This window comes from Thermobia domestica, chromosome 9 (genome assembly GCF_964235325.1).
Source record: "Thermobia domestica chromosome 9, izTheDome1.hap1.1, whole genome shotgun sequence".
Taxonomy (NCBI): domain Eukaryota; kingdom Metazoa; phylum Arthropoda; class Insecta; order Zygentoma; family Lepismatidae; genus Thermobia; species Thermobia domestica.
This window is the reverse complement of record NC_137462.1, coordinates 42,689,460-42,713,874: the sequence shown is the minus strand read 5'-3', so window position 1 is coordinate 42,713,874 and position 24,415 is coordinate 42,689,460. Positions and strand designations below refer to the sequence as shown.

The 24,415-nt window shown below is 35.4% G+C and overlaps 1 protein-coding gene across 2 annotated transcripts in view; it reads right to left on the bottom strand.

The window, feature by feature from the left end:
• LOC145694606 (cyclic GMP-AMP synthase-like receptor) overlaps window positions 1-24,415 on the bottom strand; it is a 52,528-nt gene that overhangs the window by 4,068 nt on the left and 24,045 nt on the right. For both annotated transcript variants that reach the window (XM_081770995.1, XM_081770994.1), the window contains exons 3-7: window positions 22,358-22,440; window positions 14,067-14,205; window positions 10,629-10,799; window positions 6,976-7,134; window positions 1,675-1,803 (exon numbers count right to left, since the gene is read on the bottom strand). In XM_081770995.1, coding sequence (XP_081627121.1) covers window positions 1,675-1,803; window positions 6,976-7,134; window positions 10,629-10,799; window positions 14,067-14,205; window positions 22,358-22,440 — 681 coding nt within the window. The remainder of the gene's footprint in view (window positions 1-1,674; window positions 1,804-6,975; window positions 7,135-10,628; window positions 10,800-14,066; window positions 14,206-22,357; window positions 22,441-24,415) is intronic.

Genomic DNA, 24,415 nt, shown 5'->3' with positions numbered 1-24,415 from the left:
TCCTAATTTTTCAGCACTTTGGTGGAGATTTTGCCGGAGAATTTTCAAATAAACCTCCTTTCTCATAACCCCTTCAACAAACGCCAATTCTCGTACTCCCGATGCAAAAATACACCCCCATACCATCACACTTCCTCCTCCATGCTTTACCTTAAGTTGAAGATTTGCAGGATCTAACTCTGTATTTGGCTTCTGCCACACAATTACCTTGGCATCGGACTCATGGAGATTGAATTTTGATTCGTCCGTGAATAACACGCCATTCCACCAAGTTGCGGGCTTCTCAATATGAACTTTAACGAAGTTAACTCTTTTATCTTTGTTAATTTTACTAATGAAAGGCTTTTTCTAGCTATTTTCCCATTAAACCCTTCACTTCACAACACTCGCCGCACAGTTTCAAGATGCACCGTCTTCCCTGTGTCTTCATACAGCTCTACTGTTCATTTCAGCGCACCTATTCCGGAATTTGCTTCACTTTCTGAATCAATTTGCTTTTCTCTCCATCATTCAGTTTCACAGGTCGGCCCTTTTGAGGCACTGACTCGATTCAAAATCTCTATTAAATCTCTGTACAACGTCAAAATGGTGCTTTTGCAAATATTGAGTAGATCTGCAATTTCCTTGTACGATAGACCTTTCGCATGGTGAAAAATTACTAACTGCCTTTGCTTAAACGTTGTACTTGGTCACTTGTGCCCCATTTTCCTTTTATGCTTTCTCTCAGTCACACTAATCACTCGTAAACTAAGTAGATACACATGTCCTGTCTCGGGACAACTTAAACTGCAACTGGAACTCTTCCACTGTCTCGCTCACTATTGGTAAACAAACGTCAAAACAACTGTCCGAATATTAAAGTGGTGTCCAAAATACGGTATATTGCGATTGCGTGCTTATAAAGTGGACTTAATTTGCATAATTTAATTAACTGATAGCATATTTGCTCGACCAAACCATTGCCTTTTTGCTTGTTTTCCGTTGGTTTCCCATTTATTATTTTTTACATGTATAGCAAGCAAATTATGTGTAATATCTATGGTGTCCGAATATTAATGTGAGTCACTGTATCTGTTTCTCTGTGTCTGTGACTGTCGGTCACTGACATACGTAGTTCATGCTCGATTGTTTCATTCTGAGAAATTCACTTACAGGAAAGAAACATTTGTTTCCGAAAAAAATATATACATATATTGTAGTTACTCATCCGAAATGTAACGCAAAAAAAGTAACGCAAACTAGGTACGTTACTTAAAAATTTGTAACGCGTTACCGTTACAGTTACTTAGGAAAAAATGTAACGCGTTACTAGGAAACGTTACTTAAAAAGTAACGCGTTACTTGCGTTACGTTACTTCCCAACACTGAATCATCCCTAGTCAGACGGACATAGCCGTTCTATAAAACTTCCAATGTTCGTGCATAGCATAGATTGGAAGTTTAAAATAATTGTAACAAATTAATACCATTTGATCAATAGAAGACATGTAGTTATTTGTAAAGCTACTTGTTGCCATTGTGAAAGTGACTGAAATATCTAGGCATGATGCTATATCAATATCTAACTAATATGGAAGTGGCCCTTATCCAATAGATTAAATATTCGACACAACAACTCTAGAGTATAATAATAATAATTTCAAAGCATTACGTGGAAGAAAATATAGAACTTACGTCATAGAACAAAATTCCAAGAGGTTTTTTCCAGTAATTGCTGTCTTTTTTCTGATAGTACTTCCAAAGGAAAATGGTGACAATATAGTAACTTGCTAGTACGTTCCAGTCGTAATTATCTCGTAGTTTCTGAAATATTAGAAAAGTGAAGATCAATAAGCTTCAAGAGTGCGTTAGAGATATTCCAAATGAAAATAAGGTTTCAGAGTTTAACAAATTCATGTGTAGCGGAGTCAGTTTTAGGTTCTCCATTACATTTTTATTAAATTTGATTATTATTTTTAAAATACAGTATCAAGTTTTACGGTATTTATTAATTTTTATTATTTGAATAATTTTCTCTGAAAAGTTCTAAAGCTAAAAGAAGTATTTTCAATTGATTTGATTTGGTCTTAAGTTTAACGCCCGTGGATCTACAGCTTAACGTGGAATCTGAACCACATAAACTCCTGTCGAGAATCAAACTCGGATCTCGCATGCCATATGTTAACCTCTTAGTCATGAGGAAGCTCGTATTTTCAGTTGAGTCTAATTGGGAAATAATTAGAAAATAAGATTATTCATTATCTGATTAAAAAAAAAAAGGATTAGAAAGAGAGGTGTGAAAAATTTATGCCTTGATTATTCTGTTGACAGCCGTTAGATAATGTTAGAAACATTTTATAGATGTTGCTGCTTTAGAATGTTTAAGCCTTACTACAGTTAATGGTCTTTACTTAGTTAAAATTAATAATAAATATGTTATTGAATAATTAATGTTAGTAATGACAGTATTAAGATTCTGGATAATAATTGTAATTGAACAATTTGAGAAGTATTAGATTCAGTTACACGGTTGTTACAAACAAATGATATAGAAAGTAGATTCACTTCGGTGTTTGAGGACGGTAGGTTAAGAATAATTTTTTATGATGGGTGTTACACTTATTTACTTACTGTGAAATACGCCTTCATTTCATAAGTAGAACATAGAATTTACTTCGTTAGAAAGTATTGTTAAATTGGGCACAGCGGAGCCATTTTTAAATTCTCTATTTCAGATTAAATTTTATATTTGGTTAATTTCGTTATATTAAATCACTTTTGCAGTGTTTATTAATTTTAAGTTTTGCGTTTGTCACTGAGTTATGCCCAAAAAGATAGTTTGCATGTGTGCATAATGATACGTATAGGCTAAGTTAGGTTAAGTTTTGATATAAATTCTTATACGTTCTTATCATGTGTTTTATATGTATTTACGTTTGGTTGACAACCTATATGTAACCCCATTATGAGCAGAAATTGTATAGTGAATAGTTTGGGTGCGGCTATATGTTAGATTTCAAGAAATATGCGTAACCATAAAGTTTATTGTCTGCCTAAATATTGCAATTTTGTGGTATTCGGCAGCCTAAGGGTGCACTCAAATTGATTTGTAATCTTTATTATAGCTTTGAACTAAAGTGCTAATGAATATTTTGACGAACTAAGTAATTTCCATACATACAGTTGTATGGTTGGCTGCATAGTAGTCGTCACGGAAATATTACATAGAAAAGCGGTGTTTTGGGTATAGAATTGGACTGGCAAAATATTGATTTTATTTGAGAACCAACATATTTTTCCTCAAGGAGCCAATAAACCTAAATCTGGTGCTTCAGAGGATTTATACGAAGTAATAAAACATTCCTGTTGTGAGGAAGAATTCTCTAATATAAGACACGGTAACGTAGGCTAGATACCTTTCAAAAGTGTACCAAAATATAGTGAAGTTCTACTGTATTAAGAATTTAGTAATTTTCTATACGAATGAAATATATACTGAGTGTGTAAGATATTTTTTTAGTTGTCTCTCTAGAAAGAAGGAATGGCTGTCATCATGGCCATTTTACAATATTAGGGATAATATCTACTTTCAAAATCATGGCTTAAATAGAAATAAGTCCTGGGGATTAAAAATGATTTCGATTATGAAATGTATCTGCAAAATTATGTTTTATGTCATATTTTAGTAAATCTGCATGGTGTTAACGAATGAAAAATTAACTTTATGATGTTATGATGTTAAGATTCACTTTTCACGTTTCTTACTGTTTCACACTATTTCTTCAATAGCGTTCTGTAGTCTTCTATAATATTTTCAGATTGGCACCTAAAAAGTAATTTAATTTACCACGAACATTCTGTATGGAGATTGGAATAATAAATGAAAATAATCGACAGTCTCTGTGTACATATAATCAAAGAAGTCATGAGAAGGTGAGTGATTGACGTACATATCAATGCCCAGGCCAAATAGCTTAAAATAAAAACTTTAAATGTGGATAATGCACAGGATTTGTGACATAAGGTACCACTAACGAAAGATTTTTTGGAAATTTGACAAGGAAGGTAGTGGAGGAATAAGAGTTGCAATTATTATATTAAAATGTCCAAATCTCTTAAGGTTAAAGACATGAAATTTTGTATATGAACTTCTCATTTAAAATGGTTAAGTGTTGTTAGATGTTTGATATAGAAAAATAAAGAAAAAGCGGTGAGGATAGTTTACTGAGATATTCATTTTAGGCGTTCGAATTGTATGCAAGACATATGGGTCTATGCAGAGTCGTTTTGACGTCTGATTAGCATCATACTAAAGGATATACTACTGCAGGAAACCTATGTTAGTAGAACTCTTTAGTATGACACTAATCACATGTCAGAACGACTCTGCATAAGGCCTATAGTGTTTAAATAAATTCTATACAGGTATAAAAGGTGCAAACGAAAGAACACAGATATTGCCCATAGTTAACACATGAGGCCATTTGCTAGAATTCAATAATTTTTTAGCAGAGAGTGAATTAAAATTTACATTTTCGCTTGGTAACAATTAATTGCGGTTTTTGAGGGAAGTCGCATCTGTCAAAAATCAATTTTTATCGCTACAAGTAAAGAGAAGAGAGATTACCTAACGTACTAATTATTGTGTAAGCTCTCTGAAGTTGTATTAGCCTATATCTTCATTGCTATAGCTTATAGCGATAAAATTACTTTTTTTTTTTTTTTTTTTTTACCGATGTGACTTTCCTCTAGAGCAACAACTGGACAAATAACGACAACAAAATCAATCTGAGAATAATAATAATAACAAAATAATGTACATTTTTTTTTTTTTTTGGATATCATGAACAAGTAGTGACTAACTAGACGGAACATCGAAACCTAAAAAAATAAAATAAAATCTCTATTGTTTGTCTTAAGAAACCTACAATCTTGTATAAATCACTTATCATTAAATAATTTATAAGATTCGTTTACTTGGGCTATTTCCGGACGATTTTTCTTAAAAAACGACTCAGGCAATTTTTATAATACTTCATAAATAAATGTTTCATTAAAAAGCCTACAATACAGTATAAATCATTTCTCATTGAAAAGTTCGCAAAGAGTAGTTTACACCGGAAGGTTATTTTTCTACTACGATTTTCTTGAAAATGACAGACAATCTTGTTCATATTTTACAAACAAATACTTCATTTAAAAAGCCTACAATGTGATAAAAAAAAAAATACGAGCTGTGTTCTGAAAGTAAGTGCCGTTTAAAAAGAAATACTAAAACAGGTTTCTTCAAGCCAAATTTATTTTTACATGAAAGAGCACACTTCGAACTATTTTTGGACATAGTTTCTACTAATGTGCGAACACTTGTTAGAGCAGGTGACCAACTTGTCCGAACTTTCCTCAAAGAAACATCCCACCAGTGTCCGGTAAATACGCACCGTGTTTGAATGCCACTGCAGTGCTAGTGTTAATCATGTCACCTCAGAATCAAAATAGCATTCAATGGAGTGGCGCTACACAGGATCTCCCACAAAACAAAAGTTCAAGACGACAATGCCAGCACAAAAGCTCTTGTGCACAGTATTTTGGGACAGGAAAGGGGTTTTGCTGGTTAACTTCGTATCCAGGGGCAAGGGCGCTTATGTTGTGGTTTCCAATGGGGGCAAGTATAAGCGACATTTCAAATATAGTTTCAAATTTTGCTGTAACTAATGTAAAAATTCTATTGGGTTTTCGATATTCCCAAGTATAATTTCCTCTTAGGGGGCGAGCGCCCCACCTTGCCCCCCTGATGGGCGCCCTTGTCCAGGGGTGATAACATCAATGCAGAACGATACTGTGAGACTCTGAGAAACCTTCGTGCAATCCAAAACAAAAGGAGAGGAATGCTCAATAAGAAGTTGTGTTGTTCCATGACAATGCTCGTCCCCATACTGCTGGTGCCACCCAAACTTTAATACGACATTTCGATTGGGAACATTTTGACCACCCGCCGTACAGCCTTAACTTGGCGCCGTCTGACTACCACTTCTTTCTGCACCTGAGCGGATTTTTTTTTTTTTTTTTTTTAAGAAGCAAGGGGTTACACGCTATGACAAGTATTTGAACATTGGTGGAAACCACAGCGAAAAATAGTTTAAGGTGTACTCTTTCATGTAAAACTGAATTTGGCTTGAATAAACCTGTTTTAGTAATTTTTTTCAAAACAGTAATTACTTTCCGGACACGCTTCGTGATTTTCCATTAAAAATTCACAAGGAGTAATTTACTCTTGTGACGATTTTCTCAAATACGACTCAGGTAATTTTGTTCATATTTCATAAATAAGTGCTTCATTACAAAGGCTGCAATATGATATAAATTATGTTCCATTTAAAAATTCACAAAAGGTAGTTTGCTCTTGGGTGAGTTTTCCCCAGATGATTTTCTCATAAACGAATCAGGCAATTTTGTTCAAAGTTCATAAGCAAACATTTGATCATTAACCCTATAATGTGGCATTAATAACTTCGCATGGAGGAAAAATGCACAATGAGTACCGGTAGTTTGTTCTAGATGTTTTCTTCGGTACAGTTTTCTGAAAGCGCCTACTATAACTTTTATAGTTTGCAAATAAACTATTTCTTAATAAATACAGCATAAGATGATTCAATTTAATAAGTGAGAATTAGAAAAGTTCGTGAGGTGACTTCAGGGGCGGATCCAGGGGGGCGATCGGGGCGATCGCCCCCCAGGAGAGGAAAATTTCTTATTTTATATATATAAATGAAACCCATCCCTAAGTTTGGAGCCCTTAAAAGTAGCAGTATGACAACCTACCGCCCCCCCAGAAGTCGGTCCTGGATCCGCCCCTGGGTGACTTGTACTATTTCTTATTTGTCATTTCAGCGTAGTTTGGCCATTAAAAGCTAAGATCATTTTTAAAAAATTTATTACATATTTTAAAGAAATATTCGGTTCGGAATTCTTAAAGCAATTCTTGCAATTAAAACCAACCTTGAGCAGTTTGATCATTGGCTTCATGAAATATAAACCATTGATAATATCCTTTTCATGTTCATAGAAAGACAATCTCCAGTAAACGTCATTAGTTTCTTTTCGAGAATTTTCTCCCCTCCGTTCCTTAGGAACCGCACACCATTTTCTGCTTTTCAGCTGCAAAGAGGATAAAGTAAATTATAAATAAATGTGTGCTAAGTCTGTAGTCTGTAGTTACTATTAAAATACTACATGGCAAGTTAAATACGTACAGTTGTAAAAAAGAAATGTTCTTCCTTTGACTTTTTTTCGTCCAAGATTAACCTATGATTGCTTTTTAAACAGTATTTATTATTTTTTCTGTTCACGAATGACCTGTAATTACTATTTCAACAATATTTGTTATTGTTTCTAACTAACCTTTAATTACTATTTAAACAGTATTCACTTTTTCTGTTCATGACTGACCTTTAATTGCTATTTAAACAGTACTTATTATTTTTATCTGTTTATGAATAGGCTTTAATCACTCTTCAAACAGTATTTATTATCTTTTTCTATTCATGTGTGACCTTTAAATGTTATTTGAACAGTATTTATTATTGTTTCTGCCTATGACTAACCTCTAATTGCTGTATGAACAATATTTATTATTTTTTTATCATGACTGACATTTAGTTACTATTTAAACAGTATTCATTATCTTTTAGTGTCTGTGACTGACCTTTAATTGCTATCTAAACAGTATTTATTATTTTTATTGTTCATGACTGACCTTTAATTGCTATTTAAACAGTACTTGCTATTTTTCTGCCCTTGAGTGACCTTTAATTGTTATTTAAACAGTATTTATTATTTTATATATTCATGACTGATTTCTAATTGCTATTTAAACAGTATTTATTACTTTTTATGTTCATGACTGACCCTTAATTGCTATTTAAACACTAATTATTTTTTTACTGTCCATGATTGACCTTTAACTGCTATTTAAACAGTATTTATTACTGTTTCTGTCTGTGACTAGTCTTTAATTGCTATTTAAACAGTATTTATATTTTTTCTGTTCATTACTGAACTTGGAACAGTAAACAGTATTTATTACGTTTCTATTATGTTCAATTATTAATTGAGAGCTTTGCGCATAACTTTGCAAACAAAAGGCTGCACATTATAATATTTCACATGCTTGTACCTAGGTGTAGCATGTCAAAGCCTCCACTATGCCTGGTCTTATTCAGATCAATGAATTCAGCTTCAAATTGAATACAATTACAAACCAAACGAGGAATGGATTATGTATATTGATGTTTACTGTTCTTACATTCTGGCAAACCTGTAAAGTAATACAGAAAACCTCTCTTGTTTCCTCTCCTAATACCTCTTCACCAAATAACAACAATAACACAAACACAAGAGCAGCAACTCTACAAAATAGGGATGGGCACGAGCGAGTTCGAGCGAGTTTTCATTGAAACTCGACTCGACTCGAAATAGACATCTTTGAGATCGACTCGAGAACTCGGCTCAAAAAATTTCCTCTAACTCGACTCGACACTTGACTCGAATTTAACTCGAGTTTCGAGTCGAGTCGAGCCAAAACGAGCCAAATCGAGCCAAATGCTGTGTGTAGTTTCAAGTACTTTCTTCAAGTATCCTACATAGACAATATAATTATTATCAATGATACTACTACTACTATAACATTATTATTATTATTATTATTATTATTATTATTATTATTATTATTATTATTATTATTATTATTATTATTATTATTATTATTATTATTATTATTATTATTATTATTATTATTATTATAACGTGTATAAACATGAAAGATACATGGTTTTTATCTGAATACTAAAAACTAGTTGATTGCTGACATCGGTAGTCGTTAAGTCTAGAAGGCAAGGACATCGTTCACGAGGTTCTGGGTTTGAGTTCCGGAGGAGCAAATATCCGAGCTGGAGCCAAAAATCGTTAAAAGTTAGAGCGCACCAACCACACATGTTCAAAAGTACTTGGTCCGGGTTTAGGGTTCTCAACAGCTCAAGCGGCTCGGCTCACAGTTCATTCCCTATCGAGCCGAGCCAATCTCACCCACCCAAACCGACACGAGCCGAAACAAACCGAGCTGATGGCTCGCCTCAACCGAGCCGGCTCGAGACGATGGCTCACCTGAACCGAGTCGGTGCCTCATCTCAACCAAGTCGACTCGAGCTGTTCGCTCAGTTGAACCGTGCTAACCCGGTTAACATTCCTACACGGGTTGAGCTTCTGCTTGGGTTCAAAACTTTCACCGTGCAGGTCTCAGCCTTGGTTGTGAGAACTACAGTATATACTTATGTTAGTGCTCACGACATTTGAGGCTGTCTCGTTATAAAACTTTTTGTCGTCTTGTTAATCGAGACGAGGCGAGATGCGTGCAGTGTCTCACCTCGTGAGCAACACTAAAAATATTCCACATTACTGCTTACATTTCTCATAACTTTCGTTTTCCAGTCTAATCAGGCAATGATTTGAAAACGAGCTAAACGAGCGAGCCATTTTTCAAAACTCGACAAGACTCGAAACTCGACCTCAAAACAGTGGCTCGGCTCGGAATTAGACTCGAGAAAATTACATTTGACTCGACTCGAATTCGCTTCGAGTTTCGAGTCGAGTCGAGTTTTAGCTCGACTCGTGCTCATCCCTACTACAAAACAAACGCAGAAATAATCAGTATTTCTATGTACTAATTACGCACGATTTCTATAATACGTATATACATTGATTTCATATTTTTACATACATTGATTTATTCATTTATTCATTCGTTTTAACTCATTTAGTGTTTTATTTCAGTCGGCATCCACCAGTGGCTTCCGATAGGTTGTCAGATCATTTACATTTAGTGTATACATTCTATCAACTCGAAGCTGTTATTTGTGCTCGTATTTACCCTTAACAATAATGTCGAAGGATTAGAGTTCTGCATAGGGCACATCATGTTTTCTAGGGATGGAAATTACGGGATTGCGCACGAGACGAGACCAAAGAGAATTTCTCACACGAAGCAAACTCTTCCAACGGAAGCAGATACAAAGACATCATCATCATCATCATCATCATCATAGGTATTCTGCCTTTATTGGCAAATCACTTGCCGCAGCTGAGAAGCTTCCATGCTCCACGGTCCTCCGCTAACTTCTTCGTCTTCGCGTATGATCTTTCTGTTTTTATATCATCAATTAATTGTAGTCTCCTTCGCCTCTCCCTCTCTTTCTCGACACCACACCCTCTAGGATGTCCCTCATGATACAATCTCTTCTTAGGCAATGTCCCAACCAATTTCAAAGACAAGTCATTACTAAATCTTCAACAATTATCTTATAGACTACCCTGTAAATTGCTTCGGGAGTTGAGAGCCAGTAGCTTGACTCGACTTAAAGTGATCAAGGTGTAATCCGAGCCAAGCAAGCCACTGACATTCTTAACTTCGTGTTATGGAGTTCTAAAACTCATACCCGAAAAGCCTCAAGTTATATTCATTTCCTTCATGTAGAATTCGTCGAACTGTAATAATCTGTCAAATCTCGAACAACCAATCGTGAACTTATTTCTCAAAACTAGTTGTATACCATAAACTTAGAATGAGTAGTTATTACTGAAAAAAAAATGTTTCTTACGATTTCTTTATCACAAGACGCAAAGTCAAGATCCTCCAGTTGAAGAACAGGCCTTGGAGGCCACTGCTCCGCCGAAAATTGCAACACTGGTACTAAATCTACTGAAATAGGGTTCTTCCCAGGGATATATATTAGTATCGTAAAAGCAGGTCCTGATCCCGACCTTTTGATCTGCAAAGAAAGAGGCAAATAAATAAGGCGAAGTAAGCCAATGTTTACAACATGAATAAGAAAATTTGTTAATACAGTGAAACCTGTCTTTAGCGGAATCGAGCGGGACTTGCAAAAATTTCCGTTAAAGTCAGGTTTCCGCTTAGTGGAGGTACACCTTTCCTTTCCTTTCTTTCTTTCTTTCTTTAAATACATGCTTATATTTTCTCAGTATGCCCATTTATATTGCTGTACGTACATTGTTCGATTAAAGTACTTCTTTCTTCTACTAATAAATACACAAAAAATTAAAATGAATACAAAATTTGCTATGCACACGTTTTCTTTATTTTTCTAATAGCCAAGGAGGGTTTTCTGTGTACATTGCTGCTTGGCTGCTTGACTTTCCGCATACACTTTAACCTGAGAAATTATACTAAGTGAATCAGAATCATTTTTCCGTAATGCAAATTTTTGCAGTTCCTTTAAACTTCTGAGAGCATCTTGATATGTATTTATTCTACACTCTTCTCCGAACTCGGTATCGTATTCTTCTTCTTCCTCTATCTCGTTTTCTTCTTTCCAACATTCCGTATGATTCCGTATGAAGTTGCGGGGATTAAGGACAATTTGTGGGGGTGAATATGAGTAGTGGTTGAGGAAGGCCAACACTGTCCAGACATATTTAACAAAAGAACGAACATTTTATCGCAGACAGTGTAATGTATATGTCTCACAAAATGTCTAAACATCTTCTAAACGCTGTCCGGAACTCAGAATTTTCCGTTAAATGTTTATTTTTCTTTCCGTTGTCCGCGTAACACAGTTTCCGCTTAATGAAGGGACTTTTTACACGTTTAGTTCTCCAAAATTCATGGGACCGTGAAATATTTCCGTTTAAGACAGTTTTCCGTTTAATAAAGGGTCCGTTGAAGACAGGTTTTACTGTATTAAGATTGCGTTCAATTGTGTCATAAAAGCCCAGAATTTCTTGTATCATTGTAAGACGTATGTGAGTCACCAGTGACTGCGATTATGGGAGGGGCATGGGGTGAATACCACCCACCTTTTGCCTCTACACCATTCGAGGGCACACCCACGGGGATCCACCGGGTCCGGATGTCCCCCAAAAATTCCTAACTCAACGTATGTTTGTACACTTTCTCAATAAAACTATATTCTATAATTCTTTTTATGATTTAACCTTTTTTTATTTTTATCAACTATGACTTGTCAATTTCATTATTCAATTTCAGTCGAACAGGATTCGAGTGTTGACGCTGAAGCAACTCTTAATTATATGATTTTAAGTTAGTAATCAGGTATGCAATACTTTTGTCCTGTTATGCATTCCCAATTTCCTTTGACAGAATTTCATTATTTTGACTCAGTGCAGTTACAGAAAGTTTTTCTTTTTACATTCAATAATTTTTATTTTGCACCCAGTCACGTTCACGTTCAGTGAGCTTACAGATAATGAATGCAGATCCTTTGTTTAATAAAAGTTTCTGAGGCACATAAAGAAAAGAAACAATTATTTTTGGGTGTAAAATGTCAAAGTTAAGAGGTCTCTTCCGGCAAAATTAAAATACCGCTAATTTTACAGTAATTATGTGATATCTTTAAATAGATAAAAGATAATCGAAATGTGCAACAAGAGCGCCCTAGACAATATCATTTCACATGAGATACCGTTATCACGACTCACTTATCTGCTTTCGATTTCGATCCATTTTGAAAATCGGCATTTATTTTCGCGTTTCTAAACGACTGAAAGCGGAAAGCCACTACTCGACTTGTGATAACGGTACCTCACACAAAATAATATTGTCTAAGGCGCTCTTGTTCCACATTTCAATTATCATTTATCTATTTGAAGATATCACATTATTATTGTAAAATTGGCGATATTTTAATTTCGCCGGGATGAAGCCTCTTAACACTCACTACCTTACCATTTCAGTTTGCTTATTTCAAAGTCAAACAAATAAACAAAAAGTTCTTCACTTCATTCAAAAATGCTTAAAAGAGCATTTTTAGAACGGTCTTTTTTTTAATTTTGCGGGAGAGGACCACTGGACCTCGTTTATAGACTGTGAATTAGAGGTCCTCACTGATTTTCAAAATCCGGCGTCCTTGTTCCTAATGTTCACCATGTTGACATGTGATCGTTTGAAGCTAGTCGATTTAAAGTCACGTGACTGATGTACAGAATATAAATGGAGACCTTCTTGATACAGTACATAGAACACTACGCCTCACAATCCCATGAATTCGGTATTGTGGTAAAAAATCACAGTCGAAAAAAAAAGTGATATATTTTAAATATTTTTCATACAGGTGGAAAAACCAGAGATTAATTTATTTCTCTATGCTCATTGAGTTAGAAGAGACCAGAAGTCTCCACCTAACAGTAAAATTCTAAAAATTGTTCTATGCTACGTGACTTCTGTAGGTGAGTGGGTCACAACAGAAATAGGTTAAGAGGAATTTAACCACAGTTACACGATTCATATAAAAGACTGCCGTAAATTTGCTTCGGGGTTCAGTTGGTACAGTGGAGAAGCAAGGTAGTTGTTTTGAAGAAGTCTCCATCGTTCAGAACATAGAGATGGATCTCTCCTGCCCATCAAAGGTTGGAACTTCTGGTCTCTTTTGCCGAATAATATTGTAAGTGACTATCCTTCTACTTACCCCATAATTTGGATAAATGTTGAATTGTAGTTTTCAATAGGAAATGTTCAAAATTCTTACCATGTAATAGGAAATGTCTCCCATCTAATTCATAAATATTCAATTAACTAGCTTTCACTTTTTAATTAGTTCTTAATTTTGTAACTACATTTAATTTGTCATTATATTTCAATAAATCATTTTAAATGTACTAGCAACTAGTACATCATTTAAATTTGTTTCCATTATAATAAAAGGTGTATCTTATTTAGCAGTGACAGTCATTTTGGTTAGCCAATGATCTTAACAAGATATTTCAATAAGATTTGCTAATGACGTTATGGCTAACAAAGTTAAATATCTCACCGCAATAGAAAAGTACACCACATGGCTCCCCGGCGTTAAATCGAACCCCGTTCTCCCGCGTGACAGGCGGGGGTACTAACCACTATACTACCGAGGATGGAGAAGTGTGTAAGAGCGCAGAAGACGGATGAGGTACAAAGTGTTGGTGGTAATACATGGGAGTTTCATAACTTAAAACTATCGAACTTTGTATTAGACTACTAAATAGATAGAATCGTGTTAGAGTTTTAAAAGACCTATAACAAGTACCTCGTAACTACCAACAAAGCATTTGCCATCTTGTTTCCTTTCCATGTTGTTCAACGTTTTATTTACAACTCCACGAAACCAATTGAACAATCTCCCTCTTATTAGATATCCCTCTGGATTTAACCACTTGTTCAATGTCCTATTGTGAAATAGAAGGAAGTTATAGAAAATTAATATGCATAAAGTCAATACAACTCACCTAAAAAATCTCATTTACACTAACCAGGGATGATATCGAAACTGCACCTTGAATTGGAAGACATTCTATATATTTCCTGATAGGACATCTCGAGCAAGTTCCAAAACAGGTATTCGTTTCTTGCCCGGAAGTGACCCCGCCTTTGCAGGGGCTAAAATATATAGAACATTTTGACCTATTTTCTATAGCAGGTCTACATAAAGTACGTTGCTACCCCTAAAAGTTGAAACCTATGCTAAAACGCCGAAACACCTGTTTCATCATTGTAAAAGCATAATTTAACGAAGTGAAAATATTTGCCCCAGGGTCCCCGCAGGGTCCCAGGTGGGGTCCAACTCAAAATTTCCAATTGAAAAGAGGGACAAGTAGCATATCGTTTGAAAGCTAGTGTTAAAAGAAAAACGACAACAGAAGTCTCACAGCTCTAATCAAACTCTGTGCGAAATGGCGGAAGATTCAAAATTTGAAAACAGTCTGCAGCTAACAGTGCATGGCCACCACTAGAATTCCGAAACGGTGAAACAGGTGTCAAAATTCTAAAACACGTGTTTCATTATTTGAAAAGTGCTATTTACCGAAATGATAATGTTTACCCCGTAGTCCCCGCAAGGTCCCAGGTGGGGTCCAACTAAAAATTGGCAATTGAAAAGAGGGGCAAGTAGCATATCGTTTGAAAGCTATCCAGCTACAACTTACCGACAGCCCGTCTGGTAGAAGCGATATAGAAACCTCTAGACCACGTGGCTGTTTTGCATTTACAAGTGTCGTTTTGATGTGAAGTACCACATAGTTCGACATTTGTTTCAAAGCTTTAGGTGTAAGATGTGGTCATGAACTTTAAGATTCAGCATGTAGACGTAGTGTAAACACCCCACCATTTTGCACAGGATTGGCGTAGAGACGAAAGATTGGTTACTTACGCTGTTTGTTTTGAGAAACTTTGAAAGAAAATACTACTTAACCCATTTGAAAATGTGTAGTTTGACCGCTGCCAGCATATAGGGACTCCAGGACATACGTTTTCATTTCTATACATTGAACGTTTGCAATGACGAATTTAGAAAGCCAGCAACCCTGACTTATAGCCTGTGATTAGCTTGAATGAAAAGTTGTGTTAGTCAATTTGCAATAACGTTGACTTACACCTAGAAAATTGATTCTCTAGATTGCAAAGAAGGTTCACAAGCTCATCAAGTTGATGGTGACAAACTCTGTTCTCCAGGACATTACAATGACCGTAGACGATTATGTTACGTTCGAAGATAATACTCAATTCCGATATATATTCAAGATAATACTCACGACATCAAGTCAACAAGGAACTGCTTCGGGTACCGAAGGCGATCCTGATTACGACTACCTGGACCCAAATCCTTCTCAGGAAACCGCATTTTGGAGATTATGAAGTGAAATGAAATTGAGACCTGTAGCAGCTTATAACAACGCATCCAGTGGTTGCAAACTCAAGGACGCGAAACGTGTAGCAAGAGTTGACATCTGTACAAGTGACATCATTCGAATGAAATTATTCCTGGACAAGGCATCCTAGCGGACCAAGCTAGCAGAACTCCGAGAATCTGTCAAAGCATGGTACAAAAATAAACGCGCTGCTCCGATTTTTTTTTCAGGATCACTGAAGAAGGCATTGCCGTGGAAGCCTTGGAACAATCGTGGAAGCTAGGGGTTACTGGTTTCAAGGCATCCCGATTCTGGATCCGCCGACTATTCAGAGAAATGAACTGGGGTTTCAGGAAAATCACAAAAATCATGACATTGGCAGCCAGAACAAAAGCACTGGAACGTTCAAACAAATTCGACAGCTATATTCAACAAATCAGGTGGGAGATTGAAGAGGATAACTACAACCTTGATCAAATTGTGAATCTTGATCAAAGTGGATTCAATTATGAATTACTAACACCACGAACTCTAACTCAGCGTGGAGTAAAAGATGTCGAAAGTAAGATGCGAATCAAAAGTGACATTCTTACACAGTCCAGGAAGCGATTTCGGCATCAGGAAAGCTCGCGGGCCCGACTGTCATTGTGCTCCGCGAACCATCCGGGAAATTTGGATCAAGGGTCCAATGTAAAATCCCTCAGATTCCTGCAGTCATAATCAGGCCAACAAGTCAGGAATGATGACAAAGGCAATATTCAAAGAATACCTGCCACATCTTGTTCGAGACGTTGGAACTCCGTGTCTTTTGTTGAAGGACGACACAGCCATCATGAGAGATCCGGACTTGTATCAAGAGTGTCCTGACTTACATCCAGGAACAATCACTCCAGGCTGTACTTCCTATGGACAGCTATTCGATGTGAGATATATTCTTTACAGAAAAATGATGGTGAACCGTGCCCACAAGCATGTTCGGAATGAAGGACTTGGAGACAAGCTAGACATGACAAATCGGTATTCCAGTGCTCACTGGATTGGAGTAACACGATATCTGTTGAAATCACCCAGATTCCAAGATATGATCAAGTACGCTTTCGGAAAATGTGGATACATCGACCTTCCTGATGATTTTAGTAACCAGTCAGTGAGAGACTTGTCTTTCAGTTTCCACACAAAGGATCCAGCTTTCTCGACATGTTCAATTTCGGACGACGAACACAGCATGGAGAAGAGTCTTATTCAGTGCAGTTGGTGTCTCCAACCACTGTGTTTTTATCACTTCTTCATGAACAATAGCATGGCCGCACTCCTCCACGAGACACTCAAGCCTCACTATCACGCCGTAGAGTGATCGTCATGCATATGGACCTCATACCTGCATAACAAAGACACAGTCCTGGGAGCTACCACGTTGCTACGACCGTGGCGTGTGACTTACGTGACTCTCACACATAGACCAGAACAAAAGCCAAGCTTCAGCAAACAACATTCGACGGAGCCGTGTCTTCTAGACTGCTTCTACCAGACAGGTCGTTGCAAAGTTGAAGAACGATGGCTTATAAACGATATACTTTTTGAAGATTTTCCAAATGAAAACTTCGAGGTAGACTCCGTGTGGGACTCTACGAGGGCCCTGGGGCAAACATTTTCATTTAGATAAATTGCACGTTTTAAATACTGTAACACATGTTTTAGAATTTTGACACCTGTATCACAGTTTTGGAATTCTAGTGGAGGCCATGCACTGTTACCTGCAGACTGTTTTCAAATTTTGAATCTTCCGCCATTTCATACAGAGTTTGCATTGAGCTGTGAAACTGCTGTTATCGTTTTTCTTTTAACACTAGCTTCCAAACGATATGCTAATTGCCCCTCTTTTCAATTGCCAATTTTTAGTTGGACCCCACCTGGGACCCTGCGCGGACCATGGGGTAAACATTATCATTTCGATAAATAGCACTTTTCAAATAATGAAACACGTGTTTTAGAATTTTGACACCTGTATCACAGTTTTGGATTTCTAGTGGTGGCCATGCACTGTTAGCTGCAGACTGTTTTCAAATTTTGAATCTTCCGCCATTTCGCACAGAGTTTGGTTAGAGCTGTGAGACTTCTGTTGTCGTTTTTCTTTTAACACTAGCTTTCAAACGATATGCTATTTGTCCCTCTTTTCAATTGGAAATTTTGAGTTGGACCCCACCTGGGACCCTGCGGAGACCCTGGGGCAAATGTTTTCACTTCGTTAAATTATGCTTTTACAATGATGAAACAGGTGTTTCGGCGTTTTAGCATAGGTTTCAACTTTTAGGGGTAGCAACGTACTTTATGTAGACCTGCTATAGAAAATAGGTCAAAATGTTCTATATATTTTAGCCCCTGCAAAGGCGGGGTCACTTCCGGGCAAGAAACGAATACCTGTTTTGGAACTTGCTCGAGATGTCCTATAACAGGAAATAAATAGAATGTCTTCCAAATCAAGGTGCAGTTTCGATATCATCCCTGGTAAGTTTAATTATCTTTTACAACTGTCTATAAAGTAAAATAATGTTATTTGAGAGCGTATTCACAAAACACGTAGAACACCAGTAAGTTTTACGGTATTTTATTTTCGGAAAACACTGCGGTTTTCCCTTTTGATGTTGTCTGTAGTTCATTCTATTACTGTGAATAAAATCAGGTAAAGTTGCAGACCACGATATTGCATATCTATCTATCTATCTATCTATCTGTATATATATATATATATATATATAATATATATACAGTGGCGGATCCAAGGGGGGCTATAGGGGGCTATAGCCCCCCCCCTTGACGCTCAGGTATACACTGGATAAAATGGACTTCAATCCTGCTTTTCATTGGATAAAACGGCAAAATATAGTTTAGCCCCTCCCTTGATCATATCCTGGATCCACCCCTGTATATATATATATATATATATATATATATATATATACAATATCGCATATATATATATATATATATATATATATATATATATATATATATATATACAATATCGCATATATTATCCCTTTCAATGGGGAACGTGTCTTTAAACACGCTCCGAAGACGATGAATGTTACATCGGTGAGAAGCGCTTAGTAAAAAGACCTATCCATCGTCGGGCTTGTATCTAGAGACGCAATGTTTTCGATCTAGTATGAATTCGTTCGGCAAGCTATCACCCACCAGATTTGTTTTAAATAAATGAAATAAACGAGGAATAACTATTGGAAACGAGGTCCCCATTAAAACAATTAGCAAGAAAGAAAGCGAGAAAGCCTAAGACGCTAATTTCATACGTTTCTAATTGTAATGATACAGTGCTTAGTTTCGTTTTAAAATATGGTATGGGAAAGTTTCTTGATTTGAAACATGTGTCGAAAATGTATTTTGTGTATATTCTCTGGTATAGAATACATTCGGCATTCGAACCTAACCAAATTTTTCAGATCCTTGCTCACTTTATGCTTCCGACAAGCCTCTTTTTCTAAGCTAGCATATATACTATTCATCTAATTTTATTTATTTATTTTAATGTTTCGGATTCTTCCCACATAAGGTCTACATACATCATACTTGATCAAAATCATTTTAATGGATAAATTTCTATTTCCTCATCAAGCGTGTTGCATCGTACAAAAAAGATTTCTTTCTTTTTTCTAATTTCAATACTTCTTCTTCTTCTACTTCTACTTCTAATACTACTACTACTACTACTACTACTACTACTACTACTACTACTACTACTACTACTACTACTACTACTACTACTACTACTACTACTACTACTACTACTAATAATAATAATAATAATAATAATAATAATAATAATAATAATAATAAGAAGAAGAAGAAGAAGAAGAAGAAATTTTAATTACATATTTAAAACTGTTAGTAGAGGAAAATTTCCCTAATCTAGGGAAATTTCGTAGGCAAATTTAACGAAAAGGGAAAACGGGAATTTTTCGATAAAACGTAAAAATCCAGGTAAATTCTAGGACTGATTGATTGACTCATATAAATGCTTAATTTTTTCTTAGTTCTTCAAATTCAACCGATACAAATACAATGACAATAGTTTGGTGTGTTTGCGTTCAAAGTAGCATAATTTGCAACCATTGTTGGCTGGGTGTATTTAAAAAAATGGAGGAAAAAGTAGAAAGATAGAAGCAAAAGGCAAATGAATAAAACAAATGTTTTGATTGACATTTCTTTTAATATAGCCAAATTAATGTTATCACATCATCAAACTGGGAAAAAATTGATACGAAAAGGGAAAATTTTGTGTCAATCAAGGGAAATTTTCTTTGGGAAACCTACGAACACTGATTTTAAGTGCTAGAACAGCATTGAACTGAAAAATGGTGTATGTGTAAAAAGGAGACTTTATTGTGTGTGTGTGTGTGTGATTCTAGTTCTGTACATGTTTCTTATAGTTCTTTTACTAATTCACTCACTTGAAACCTTAATTAAATATGATTCAACTGCAATCATAAAAGTAAAGGAAACAATATTTAAAATGCAAACGATACTCCATTACTCTATTATAACGGACTCTATTACAATGTGCAAAAAGCCTATAATAGAAAATAATCATTCAATAGCAACTTTAATGCAAAAAGTCTGTAATGGAAAATAATCATTCAGTATTAACTTTAATCAATTAATGATTATAGACATTTAAGATCTGTAATCACTGCTGTAGATTAATTATATATATTAAACCATTTATGTATAAAAACAATTTAGCACATGTAGCACATTAGGATGCTACATCAGGACCAGATTAAAGGGAGTCTTAGAGAGCTGTAGCTTCGGGTCTCCAGATGGACAGGAGCCTTTACTCTGATCAAAATTTCAACTGGTTATCTAAAAATAATCATAAAGATACAAACATCATTATTAAATAAAATATGACACCAAAAATATGAAATATAGTCCGTTCACTTTCCTACTGTACTTTCACAGAAAAGTATTAGGTGCAATCAGCAGGGGCCACATATTTTTTCTATCCATATTTATCCAACAAGTATAAATTAGGTGTTGAATACCATACGTAAGAACAAAATTGTAGTATAAAAGAGAAGTCTTATCAAGTAAAGTAAAATAAAATAGAAATAAAGTAAAAGCATTAAAATAGCTCTAATCACAAGGATTATATTTGTCTAATGCTAAAATATGCAGGTAAATATGAGTTGCGTATAGACCCTAAAATAAAAACATATGTCAACTATTGTTCAAGAAGCTAAAATATAATACATAGTAATAAAAAATCCACTATACCACTAATTTCTTAGATTCTGTTTGTCTATTATTAGAAAAAAAACAACAAGGAAAATAAATAAGGTGATACACGAGAATCTGCATGCGTTATATATCGTTGGAAAGGTCATACCGAGTACACCTCATATATGAAATATTTCCCTTGAATGGGCCCTGTAGAGGATGTGGCGACCAGTTGAATATCCGAACAAAGCACGCTCCGAAACACAGGGAAACGTCGACAATTTAGGAAGCTATGATGTAATTGAGACACGGTATATTTAGGTTTAAAAGACAGTAGAATACGAATCTGACATCAAATGTTTACAAATCAAAATGGCGGATCCAATATGGCGGACACAAATTACAAAACAAGCTATGGATCTGAAATTAAGTATATAGAGATATTCCACGTCGCTATGTATGAATCTGATACCAAAAATGTAAAATTCAAAATGGCAGACCAAATGCAAAACACTGCTATCTAACTGAAAGCGGGTAAGTAGAGGTCTTTGTGGTCACGGAATACGAATACAAATGAAAAGTGCAAAAGTACCAATTTGCTGATTAAAATGCCCGTTCTTCGCACGCGAGGAACAGATTACTAGAAAATATTTGAATCTTTTTTCTCCCCCCTTAGGATATGTAATTCAATGAAACTGTAAAAATGAAAATCTATAATGTCGCCCCTATCCACCCTCACCCTTCGCATTTCCATGATGATGCATCTAAATTTGAACTTAAACGGCATCAGGTATATCACTATTCATCTCACATGCCATGAAAACTATGGATTGGATACTATTATTTGTTGTCTTTTATTATTTTTATGTCACCCACTTCTCTCCTATACTCCTCATCCCTGATGCAGCTGGGAGATGAATTTGGACTTAGACGACACCAAGAATATTGCTATTTATCTCATAGCCCCCGAAATTTGTCCTATCAGTCATTTTCTATTCTTTTTGCATGTGACTGTCAAGTTTTGCTTTACCTACCATAATAACTCGATTTGGCTCCGCCAGGTTACTATCTTTTCCCAAATATTAGGAAACATTTGTTAGGTAGGTTCTATGTGGATGATGTAAAGGTCATTAATGCAGTGAAAGCCTTGTGTACCTCCAACTCCGAAGAGTTTTATCCAGATTATATTAATGGGCTGATCCATAGATCTGAGAAGTGTAAGGGAATGACAGGAGAATGTTAACGAAGTACTTGTGAACCTAATTGCAGATCCCTTATCTCATCTCTATAATGATGAGGGTAAGAACTTTCTAGATTTCCCTCGTACAAGTATTGAAGGGCACTTCATGTTACTTATGAAATCTTATATGTTACCGTATTGTAAATCTTGAAAACGTTTATCTCTTCAACTTTCAATAAAAAGATTGAAATTAAGAGAGAAAGAAGAGTTTATCATTACCTACAAACATTTTCCTTCCTGTGGTCAGTAATTCCGTCGACGTGGATTTTTACAAAACCAGGAACTACGTCATCAATCTCAATCTACAACAGAAAAATAGATAATAATTACAGAGAGATTTAAAGTAAAATGTAAATTGAAAATGGGACTTGGCGGATATCATAGTTTATGTTCTAATGGTTTCCCTTTACATGTAATCTCCTTTTACACCCCTAAGATTATAATAACAAGTACTCACAAACACACACAAATAACTTATATAATAATTCTCGTAATACATTATTAACCTGTAAAATCAAGAAATTGTGCAAAGGAAGTACTCCATAATATAGATAACAATGCACTAAAATTGAAGGCGGAAAACATGTGAGTAAAAGTGAGATTTTGTTTCTGCTCTGTCAAAACAAAGTTAGCGCTGCGTTGATTTTTTGTGGCTTTTCCCATGAGGCCGCTATAATAATTTTGCAAATCTAATAATAAATATCAGTAAATAAATAAATAAAATGCAATATTACTGGATCGTTAGCACAAAATCCTTAGACGGATTCAGGTCGATTCCCTCTAATGGGAAAGTATTAACAATGACCTCCTAAGGAAATAACGAAACAGACTGACACGTATGTCCTATGATACATAAGTGGGTCACTAAGAAATGTAACTGTAGGTCCCATGCGGTCTACAAGGCGCGAAGTATGTTAATGCATGTTCATTATGATTCATTATTATTAGTATTTATTTCAGTTTTATTTTATTTATTTTATACTACAAGATTGAAGGTTCAGCGGTTCTAGTCATTTCACATTCTAAATAATTTACAATGAAAGATAGAAAGGAAGACCTCTATTTAAAGGAACAAATATAACATTCGCTTGATAGATCGGAGAAAAATAACCTGGAGAATCACAGTCAAGATCAAGGATCTTATAAAATAGAGGATCTGCCCTTACAACAAAATCTTGAAGCCATACGTCACAGTTTCGCCACCCCTACTCTGCCCAATCCGCCCAATAGGATCGCAATGTTTTGAGCCAACAATCATGGTGGAAATGAAAGTAGCCAATCAGACGATGCCAGAAACGAGTGTAGCCAATCAGACTTGCCGATGCTCGGTTGCTTTTTGGCTTCACGAATTTAATAGGATAAAGATACATATGGGCAGATCCTCTATTTATAACATCCTTGGTCAAGATGGCCATCTGTGGCATGCCAATACAACACAGGCAAAATAACACAGGTGTGCGAATTTAAAAGTTAAGCTTTCTAGTGAAAGTTGTATCATTAAAAGTTGAAAAGATGTAACCAATTAAAAAATGTTCAAAATGAAAGGACGGATCTTATTGGCTCTTAGATATGACCTCCTCCCATTTTCTGAAATATATAAGCTGTAGTCTTAGAAATTGTATTTCGTAATGTGTCTAATGAAAGCAAAGATACTTTGCCGATACTGTAATGCTATTATTTATTAGATAGTATATGCTTTGGTCACAATTTGCCTTTTATTAGATAATTAGTACCCACCTCAAGCTGGGTTTCAAATCATATCAATTTGATTACAGGGCGGGGGTGTAGGATGCTTTGTAATTTATGTCAAAAATAGGGTATTCTTCTGTACGGTATTTTTACCATTATACTTTCATTGAAATAAATGAAGGGGAAACGGGATTCAAATATTTTCCATAAACTTATCATTCTCGTGCGAAAAACGAGCATTCAGCTAGCACACACACACACACACACACACACACACACATATATATATATATATATATATATATATATATATATATATATATATATATATATATATATATATATATATATATATATATATATCGGGTGTTCTAAACGTTACAATTTCTTTTTAGAACACCCTGTAAATTTATAGGGCCCTTTCATATCTGTATATCTGTATTAAAAAGGCTAGGAAAAAATTGTAACGTTTCAGGACAATACTTACAAAGCTTAGATGAATTGGATGAAGCGAAAATATAACTCATAAGCTGAGGTAAAGATGAAGCGAAAAGAAAAATTAGTATTGGAGACAATTAAAAAAGAGAA